The sequence below is a fragment of the Camelus bactrianus genome, chromosome 3 (genome assembly GCF_048773025.1).
Source record: "Camelus bactrianus isolate YW-2024 breed Bactrian camel chromosome 3, ASM4877302v1, whole genome shotgun sequence".
In the NCBI taxonomy this organism is placed as follows: Eukaryota; Metazoa; Chordata; class Mammalia; order Artiodactyla; family Camelidae; genus Camelus; species Camelus bactrianus.
This window is the reverse complement of record NC_133541.1, coordinates 38,138,699-38,149,269: the sequence shown is the minus strand read 5'-3', so window position 1 is coordinate 38,149,269 and position 10,571 is coordinate 38,138,699. Positions and strand designations below refer to the sequence as shown.

The window sequence follows — 10,571 nt, the reverse complement described above, 5'->3', positions numbered from 1 at the left end:
TTTCTAATTTACTAGGGTATTCATAAAGGTCAGAATTAGCAAAATACATGTGTGTTTTTCCTTTTTCAGCACCTTATCAAATATCAAGCACTTGTTTTCTCAGACACACTAGTCTCTGTCTACCCTTCTAGTAGTAACACATTAATGTAAACCTAGTAAGACATACTACTCTCTCAACATTTAAAACTTGGTGTATTTTGATGATTATAAAAATACGTAAGTTCATTATAGAAAATTTGGAAAATACAGAAAGTTGTGAATAATATCTAAGAGATTACTGATGTTTTGATGCAGGTTCTTCTAGTCTTATATTTTTTGTATATAAATATATACATAGATAATTTTTAATAAAATATAATCTACATCTGTTCACATGCTTCTTTCATCCTATTTCCTTTATGTCTGTTTTCCATTTTCTCTACTTTCAGTCTCACTCCCTCTGTGAATTTTAGAATTTCTCTTTATGCACCCATATATAAGTCTGTCTGTTTCAACTTTCACACAGTTAGGGAGGCAAAAGCTATTCAAACCATGCTCCTCCTCTAAAGCTGAATGGTAAGAAAGATAAATAGATGACAAATTGATGGTAGACAGATGATACTTGATAGATAGATAGATGATAGATAGATAGACAGGTAGACGGAATATAGATAAATAATAGATAGCCAGATGGATAAGGAAAGAAGGAAGGAGACAAGAAAGAATTTATGTATTAATAGTAGTAGGCTTAATTATTTGCATTGACTGCAATTTAAATTGACTGTTTCTACACAATTTCTATGGAAGTTCCTTCATTTCTTATTTGCTAATCACTGTGTAATTTAGTATGGTTTCTCAGGGTTGGAAGAAACTCTGAGGTACATTCTGTTTTGCCTCACACATCTTCCCTTCCCCCTACCTTGTGCTTCACTCTCTGTCTGAATTCTTTCTGCAACACACTTCTGTGGTGACTGTCTAGCCAAGGTTGACCATCTTTAATGACAGGAAGCTCACTAACTCTTGAGGTAACCCAGAACATTTTTACAGTGTTCTAAAACTTAAAATACCCTTCTGTCAGTCTCACTCGCTGCTATTTCTAACTGCTAGAGTTTCACAGAAGTATTTAACCATAAAATTTTCTGCTTAAAAGCTCTTTGAAAAATAATTGTTTACAGTAGCATCAAAAAGAATTTAAAAAAAAACCCAAACAATAGAAATAAAAGCAAGAATAAACAAATGGGACTTAATTAAACTTACAAGCTTCTGCACAGCAAAGGAAACCATAAGTAAAACAAAATGACAACTTACGGAATGGGAGAAAATTTCTGCAAATTAAATCAACAAAGGCTTGATCTCCAGAATATATAAGCAGCTCATATGACTCAGTAAGAACAAAACAAACAGCCCAATCCAAAAATGGGCAGAAGACCTAAAGAAGCAATTCTCCAAGGAAGACATACAAATGATCAATAAGCGCATGAAAAAATGCTCAATATCACTAATTATCAGAGAAAGGCAAATCAAAACTACAATGAGGTATCACCTCACACCAGTCAGAATGGCCGTCATTCAAAAATCCACAAATGACAAATGCTGGAGAGGCTGTGGAGAAAGGGGAACCCTCCTACACTGCTGGTGGGAATGCAGTTTGGTGCAGCCACTATGGAAAACAGTGTGGAGATTCCTCAAAAGACTAGGAGTAGACTTACCATATGACCCAGGAATCCTGCTCCTGGGCATATATCCAGAAGGAACCCTACTTCAAAAAGACATCTGCACCCCAGTGTTCATAGCAGCAGTATTTACAATAGCCAAGACATGGAAACAGCCTAAATGTCCATCAACAGATGACTGGATAAAGAAGATGTGGTATATGTATACAATGGAATACTATTCAGTCATAAAAACCAACAACATAACGCTATTAGCAGCAACATGAATGTTCCTGGAGAATGTCATTCTAAGTGAAGTAAGCCAGAAAGAGAAAGAAAAATACCATATGAGATTGCTCATATATGGAATCTACAAAAAAAGAACATAAATACAAACAGAAACAGACTCAGAGACACAGAATACAAACTTGTGGTTGCCAAGGGGGCAGAGGGTGGGAAGGGACAGGCTGGGATTTCAAAATGTAGAATAGATAAACAAGATTGTACTGTATAGCACAGGGAAATATATACAAGATCTTGTGGTATCTCACAGTGAAAAAAATGTGACAGTGAATATATGTATGTTCATGTACAACTGAAAAATTGTGCTCTACACTGGAATTTGACACAACATTGTAAAATGACTAGAACTCAGTAAAAAAAAAGTTAGAAAAAATAAACTAATAAATAAATGATAAAAAAAAAAAGAATAAAATACTTAGAAACAAACTTAGCCCAGAGGCAAAAAAGACTTGTACACTGAAAACTACAAAACACTGCTGGAAATTAAAGAAAACACCAATAAAATGGAAAGACATCTTGTGTTTCATTGATCAGAAGATAATATTGTTAAGATGTCAATACTACCCAGAGATTTACAGATTTGATGCAATCTCTATCAAAATCCCAATGATCTTTTTGCAGAAATATAAAAGTCCATCCTAAAATTCATATGGAATCTCAAGGGACCACAAATAGCCAAAACAAACTTACCAAAGAAGAACAAAGTTGAAGGTCTCTCACTTTTGATTTCAAAGCATATTACAAATCTACAGCAATCAAAACAGTGTAGTATTGGCATAAAGACAGATATATAGATCCACAGAACAGAACTGAGTCTATAAATAATCTCATACATCTGTGGTCAATAAGGATACCAAGACCATTCAGTGGTGGAAGAAATGTCTTTTTAACAAATAATGCTGGAACAACTGGACAGCCACATGTGAAACAATGAAGTCAGACCCTTACCTTAAAACTGTCTATAAAAAATAACTCAAAGTAGGCCAAAGATCTAAATATCAGACCTAAAACTGTAAAACTCTCAGAAGAAAACAAAGGGGGAAAGCTTCATGACATTGAATTTGGCAGTAATTTCTTGGATGTGATGACAAAAGCACAGACAACCAAAGATAAAATAGACAAATTGAACTACATCAGTGTTAAATGGTTTTGTGCATCAGGACACTTTCAACAGAGTGATAAGGCAACCTACAGAATGGGAGAAAATGTATGCAAATTATGTATCTGATGAGTTAATATCCAGACTATATAGAGAATTTCTACAGCTTAACAAACAAACAAACAAACAAACAAACAAACAAAAAACCCAATTAAAACTGGGCAAAGGACTTAGACATTTCTCCAAAAATATACAGATGGCCAAAAAGCACATGAAAAGATTCTCAGCATCACTAATCATAGGAAAATGCAAATCAAAACCACAAGATATCACTTCACACCCATTAGGCTAGCTATTATTAAAACAAACACATGAAGCAAAAACAGGAAGTAACAAATATTGATAAGGACGTGGGGAAATTGGAACCCTTGTGCATCGTTGGTGAGAATATAAAATGTTGCAGCCACATTGGAAAACAGTGTGGTGTTTCCTTAAAAAATTAAAAATAGTATTATCATGCTACCTAGCAATTTTGCTTCTAAGTATATACCTCAAAGAACTGAAAGCAGAGTCTAAAAGAATTATTTGTATACCCATGTTTGTAGCACCATTATTCACAATAGCAAAAGGTGGAAACAACCCAAGTGTCCCCTGATGGCTGAATAAATGAACAAAATGTGGTACATACATACAACAGATTATTATTCAACCTTTAAAAAGAAGGAAATTCTGACACATGCTACAATATGGATGAATCTCATGGGCATTATGCTAAGTGAAATAAGCCAGGCACATAAGGACAAATACTGTATGATTCCACTTAAATGAGGTACCTAGAGTGATCAAGTTCATAGAGACAGAAAGTGAAACGGTGGTTTCTAGGATATGGAAGAGCAGGAGAAATGGAGAGTATTTGTCTAATGGTACAGAGTTTGAGTTCTGGAAGATGAAAAGAGTTCTGGAGATAGTGGTGATGGCTGCACAACAATGTGAATGTACATCATGCCACTGAACTCTACACTTAAAAATGGTTAAAATGGCAAATTTTGTTATGTGTATTTACCACATTTTTAAATTAAAATTTAAAAACCTTCAAATATCTGAAAGCAACCATCATGACCACACAAGAGTAATCTCCAGAGTAAACACATCTATTTCCTTTCACTGTTCATCATATGATATGAAGTCCAGCCATACTCCATTCTTGTCACTCTCCTCTGAATGTTCTCTAGCTACCTACAGCTCATTTAATCCATAGGCTATAGACTTCATGACACTGACTAGTTAAGAATGTACAAAGTCTATTACCTCCCTCAGTCTGGTTACTAGACTATTATTATTGCAGCCAGGAATCCTACTAGTTTATTGTCACATTGTTTATTCCTTTGCACTAAATGCCCAACTAAAAACCTAAATGCTTTTCTAATATGCCACCACTTAAACTTTTTGTTAGTTAGAACTCTTCAGTGATTAAAAAGAAAAGTAAACACATTTATGCAAACTGACTTAAGCAAAAAAGGAATTTATTGGCATATGTAAATGTTCCAAATGGCCTAAGGTATGGCTTCAGGAATTCAAATGATGTCACCAGGTCTCAATTATTTCCTTCTCTTAGCCCAGCTCTGCTCTTCTTGTGTTGTCTTCATTCTTAGGCTCTCCACCCATATAATATCTCCCCCATAGCTCCTAGATTCACCAATGGTTAAAAAAAAAAAATGCTTCCTCCCAGAAATCCCAAAATATCCAGAGTATCATTGCCTTTCATGGATTCTGATTGGGCCACATCCCTGTACCAATCTCTGTGGCCAGAATAATGCTTGTGCTGAATGGCTTAGCTCTGGGTCACATGTTCTGTCCCTGAGCAGGGATATAGTCAACTCCACTGAATCAGCTTGTGGGCTGAAAGTGGAGAGGAGGTGGTCCCTAGAGAATAACCAGGTTAAAGTCACCAGCAGGGTGAGGAGATATTGAGGAACAAAAACTACAGGTTCAACCACCCTTCAATTAGTTCAAGTAGTTTATGGAACAAGAGACATTACCCTATGTTTATCCCTATTAAATACAGTCTTATTAGAATCCTAATTATTTGGCAAATTATTTGGGATTCTGATTCTATGAGGCAATGCATTTCTTATTTCTCTCGGCTGTATATACTCAACAGTGTGATTAATGTGCCTTACAGATTTTATTGCACTCAGTGATGCGGTTATAAACACATTTATGTATGTTATATAAACATGTTGTATAAGATATAAACAGGCTATAAACACAGAGTTCCTTAGCCCACCACCAGGATCTTCCTTCTGAAATGACATCACCAGCATCTTTGGATGTGGTACAACCGGGTACCAAGCCCATCTCTGTCCTTAAGTCTGGGCCCTATTTCTTGTGTCCAAAGGTATCATGAGCAATCTTAACAAAACATCTAGGCTCCTGGGTGGGTTTCTAACAGAGTGAATGCTCTATGCAATCTATGAATCCTTTATCTAGCCATCATCAGAGAGACCTTCATCTGTACACGTCCCAGATTTCTAATGCTGTCTAAACATGTGCACGCGCGCGCGCGCACACACACACACACGTATAAATGGTAACAGTAGTAGTAGCAAAGTATATACGGCATTTACTACATGCTATGCCCTGTTCTAAAGGCACATAAGATTGAATATTAACTCATTTATTCTTCACAGCAACCTTATGAAATAGGTGGTTGTCATCATCATCATCTCCATTTGAAAGATAAGGATACTAAGGCCCAAAGAGGGTAACTGGCCCAAATTTACACAGCTGGTTAGTACACACCAGGACTTGAACCCCAATGGTGTGGCTCCAGAGTCCTTAAACTTACCACAGAAGTGACATTTGACCTTGACGTCCCTCCCTTCTCACTTCCAGCCCTCAGGCAATGCACAGGTGAGTCAGCTTTGAAAACAACACCTGCAGTAACAAATCTACCATGGATAAATTAGGGAGAAATCACTCACTTTACAAAGCAGTTTGTTGTCATAAGTGAATCATTTTCAGTGACAAGCTTCTCCTGGGGCAGATTAACTGGTTTAAAAGTCATTAATGACTTCCCAGAAATACTGGGACAGAGAAACCAAGCCAGAGGGTTAGGACCACTGCCAACTAAAAATCAATTAGAACTGTAGACTCTCTGGCATAATGTCTACACTAATAGAAAAACACAATTTTAGAAACTTTTCTCGCATGCATGCATTTTCCCTGAACCCATGTGTGGGAGAAGTTGTTTAAATAGAACGCCTCGGCACAGCATCTCACAAAGGGTATCCCCATAAACAGAGCTTGTCTCCAAGACCTTCCAGTGCTCCCCTGGGGTCACTTGACTCACAGTTCTGTTGTCACCTTTGGCAGTACTATTAGTTGGTCTAGTCATGCACAAAGGTATAATAAAGGTGGCTACCAAATTCAAGGGAGTTGCATACAGCTCTGTTTCTTCTGGAAACACCATGTCATGAAATCCCAGATGGTTCAGATGAAGGGCTTTTGGTGAAGGGACTACATACAGAGATGAGGCAGGGTTGAAAGGACAATGTATTACCGGAAGGAGTCCAGTGAGGGCTGGTTCTGGGGAGGAGGTCCTCCTGGTGGAAGAGAAGCAGCTACTGCTAGACCCTGCACTAGGGGAAGGCAGGAAGAAATGCCCCCTCTTTCTCTCTTCTCCTATCATTCTCCTGTCAGTGCCTCCCATGGACACTAAGGGGCAGGGGGCCTGGGTGATACAGCTAGCAAGGGTCAGCCCTCAGGGTACAGAGCAGGAGGAAAAAGGTAGAGAGTACATCTGGAGGACAGAGAAAAAGGAGCACAATATCTCTTTCAAGGGTGGGTAAACTGAGTCATTGAAAGGGAAAGTAACATGTTTCAGATCAAAAAAGGGAAACCCAGAACCAAGATGAGGGCTCCACTTCCCAGTCTGGTCTCACTGATTTCAAGTAGTCTGAATGACTGGAGAGAATCATTAAATCTCAGAGGACATCTAATCCCTCAGGCTCCTTCCCAATATATGGTGACCCTACAACATGGCCCACAGTGGTCAACTTTTCTTTAGAAGTGGTGAAGGTGTGTGTGATCAGGATGACTCAGTCTTCTGCCTGGATTCACCAGAGAGGTTTTCATGAATCACTTGTGTGGGTGATGCTTTGGGTGTTGTTATTCTTTCAGTGAATTCTCTCCACACACTAAGTGTGTCTCTATTTGATTCATGAAGGTGATTCATCTGAGGAAGTTGACCTGAACATGGTTTATCAAGCAGCATCTAATGGAGATGTCAATGCTCTGACTGCTGTGATTCGGGAAGACCCTTCCATCCTAGAATGCTGTGACAGTGAAGGTGAGCTATTTGTGCATTTTGAACCCTGCTCTGTCATTTTAGAGATGGCCTCCAGATGTGAGCAATGTTAATAAAATTATATTTGATAGGCCACTTTGATACTGGAGAAACAAGGAGTATCCTGCCTATAGCCATGTATAGGTCCCTTAGTATTTCATTTAATGAGAGTCATGGACACAAATCTTCTAATTCTTTTACATCACTTCTTCTCATAAAGTTGGTTGGTAGAGTTTGTTTTCAGCTTCTTTGTATGAATGACTAAAGTAGATCAGCTAAGTAGATAGAAAGGGGATATGGAAAGAGGAGGACATTTTTGGTAGCAATGGACATTGGGAAAGTGTGACTATGAAAGCCAGAGAGTGAGGATTTCTGTTTCTAGGAAGATGGAGTAGAAGTAGTACATTTTTATTTATTCCTTTTGCTAAATACAACTAAAAATCCTGAACATTGTATATAAAATAAACATAAGAACACTCCAGAAGGTGGAGAGAAAATGACAAACTAGGTAGGACCTTGGGACCCAAAAAATGACAAAGTGGTAAGTTTCCTGGATTTCCTTCTTGCCTTATAATCCCCAGACTTGGTGCCAAATAAGTCAATAATGCAGACATGCCAACAGACATAGACCAAAAAAGCCCCTAACAAAAGTCTGTTCTCTAGCCAAAGAACCAAGAAAGGGCCACATAGCAAGACAGAAAACTTTGAGACAATAGAGTCTATTCCACCAAACATCACTTCAAAAAATGAAGGAAGGCAGGAAGGCAAAGTAAGGAAGAGGAGAGGGAGGGAGGAAGGAAGAGAAAGGGAGGGAGGGAGGGGAGGAGAGGGAAGGGAAGGGAAGCAAAAGGAAGGGAAAGAAAAGAAAAAAACTATGACAACAGCCCCATGCATTCTAACAAAGACCAAGTGGGGAGACTGGACCTCCACCTCTACTTGGTAATAAGGTCTTCATCTCCCCATCCCCCTACCTGCAAGGGCAGTGTCACAGGAATCCTTTTTGAGAATTAGGACTTTCTCTACCACCCAGTAATGAAGAGTCTTCTCCTACTTAGATGTCAATGAAGGCTAAGTGGGGAACTTAAACTTCTTTTTCCACCTGGCAATAATAAGGTGGTATCCCCTCATTTCTCCTTTGGAGCAGTGTCAAAGAAAGCAGCTAAAACAGAGGGTTTAAGTAAGATTAGGCACCTCATAACACAATACCCCAAATGTCCAAGTTTCAATAGAAAAATCACTTATCATACCAAGAAACAGGAAGACCTCAAACTGAATGAAAAAAAAAGACAATTAATAGATCCCAACACTGAGAGGAAAAATGTTAGAATTATCTGGCAAAGATTTCAAGTAGCCATGAAAAAAAATATGCTTCAATGAGCAATTACGAACATGCTTGAAACAAATGAAAAAATAGAAAGGCTCAGCAAAGAAGTAACAGATATGAAGAAGAACCAAATGGAAAATGTTTAAACTGAAAAATACAATAATTACAGTTAAACACTCAAAGGCTAAGCTCAGCAGCAGAATGAGGAGGCAGAGGAAAGGATCAGTAAACTTGAAAATAGAGCAATAGAAGTGAGAGAATCTGAACAACTGAAAGAAAGTAGGCTTGAAAAATGAAGATGAAGAAGGAGAAGACGGAGGAGAAGGAGGAGGAGCAGGAGGGAGAGGAAGAAGAAGCGGCTGCCTCAGGGTGCTACAGGACTGTAACAAAGGATCTATCATTGGTTTCTCTGACCTAGTATTTCTGAGAAATCATTAATGATTTTTAACAGTTGGCCTATCCCAAGAGGAGCTTGGGATTCCCTTATCATGACAATAAAATGTTTTGTAAAGCGAGTGGTTGCTCCCTAATTTAGCCATGGTAGTTTTTTGTTTGTTTTTAAAGCAGGCTTACTTGTACATCTGTGTTGGGGCTAGAAGTTGGAAATGAGGAGAGTAAAAGGTTAAATACCACTTGTGTGATAAGTACAAGAGTCAGACTAATTGCACTCAATCCTGGCTTGTACTGACTGACTATGAATGGAAACAAAGATACAACATATCAAAACTTGTGGGATACAGCTAAAGCAGTGCTAAGAGGGAAATGTATAGCACTAAATACATTCATTTAAAAAGAGAAAAAGTATCAATCAATAATCTAAGTTCTCACCTCAAGAATGTAGAAAAAGAAAAGTAAACTAAACCCAAAGCAAACAAAAGATATAATAAAGAGAAGAATAGAAATCAATGAAATTGAAAACAGAAAAAGAAAAATAGAGAAAAATCAATGAAACAAGAAACTAATTCTTTGAAACTGTCAATTAAATTGACAAACCTCTAGCAATGACGAAGAGAAAATGAAAGAAGACACAAATTACAACTATCAGGAATGACTCTGCAGACATCTGAAGGATAATAAGAAAATAAAACAACTCTACACTCATAATATGACTAGACAAAATGGATTAATTCCTTCAAAAAAGAGATAAACTCTGCCATAGTTCATCCAATAGGAAATGGATTATTTGAATAATGCTATAATTATTAACAAAATTAAATTCATAATTTAAAAATTCCCAGGAAAAGGCATCATCAGGCCTAGATGATTTTACTGGAGACTCCTACAAATTCTTAAATAATTATTAGTATCAATTCTACATAATCTTTTTCAGACAAGGTAAAAGGAGGAAACTTCTCATTTACATTTATGAAGCTACTATTACTCTGATATCAAAACCTGACAAAAAATGATGTGAAAAATAAACCTACAGACCAATATTCCCCATGAACATAGATACAGAAATCCTTAGCAAAATATTAGCAAATAGAATTCAGTAATATGTAAAAAGGATTATATACCATGACCAAGTTGTTTTTTTCCCTAGAAATGTTCTGTCTGGTTCAATATTTGACAATCAATCAGTATAATCCATCATATTAACCAGCTACAGAAGAAAAATTATGTGATCATATCAATTGATGCAGAAAAAGCATTTGACAAAATTTAACACATATTCATGATTAAAAACTCACAGAAAAATAGGAATAAAGGGGGAACTTCCTCAATTTGATTAAGAGTATCTACATCCCCAGCACCACCACTTAAGAACTAAAGAAATAAACCTGATCACCTCCCCCCACCAAAAAAATAAAAAATAGTACTTTACATTCATTGAAAAAAAAAATTTTTTTTAAAGAGTATCTGCAA

General features: G+C 37.2%; 1 protein-coding gene across 3 annotated transcripts in view; it reads left to right on the top strand.

The window, feature by feature from the left end:
* ANKRD55 (ankyrin repeat domain 55) overlaps positions 1-10,571 on the top strand; it is a 255,412-nt gene that overhangs the window by 182,888 nt on the left and 61,953 nt on the right. For all 3 annotated transcript variants that reach the window (XM_074358508.1, XM_045525115.2, XM_074358512.1), the window contains exon 4: positions 7,262-7,384. In XM_074358508.1, coding sequence (XP_074214609.1) covers positions 7,262-7,384 — 123 coding nt within the window. The remainder of the gene's footprint in view (positions 1-7,261; positions 7,385-10,571) is intronic.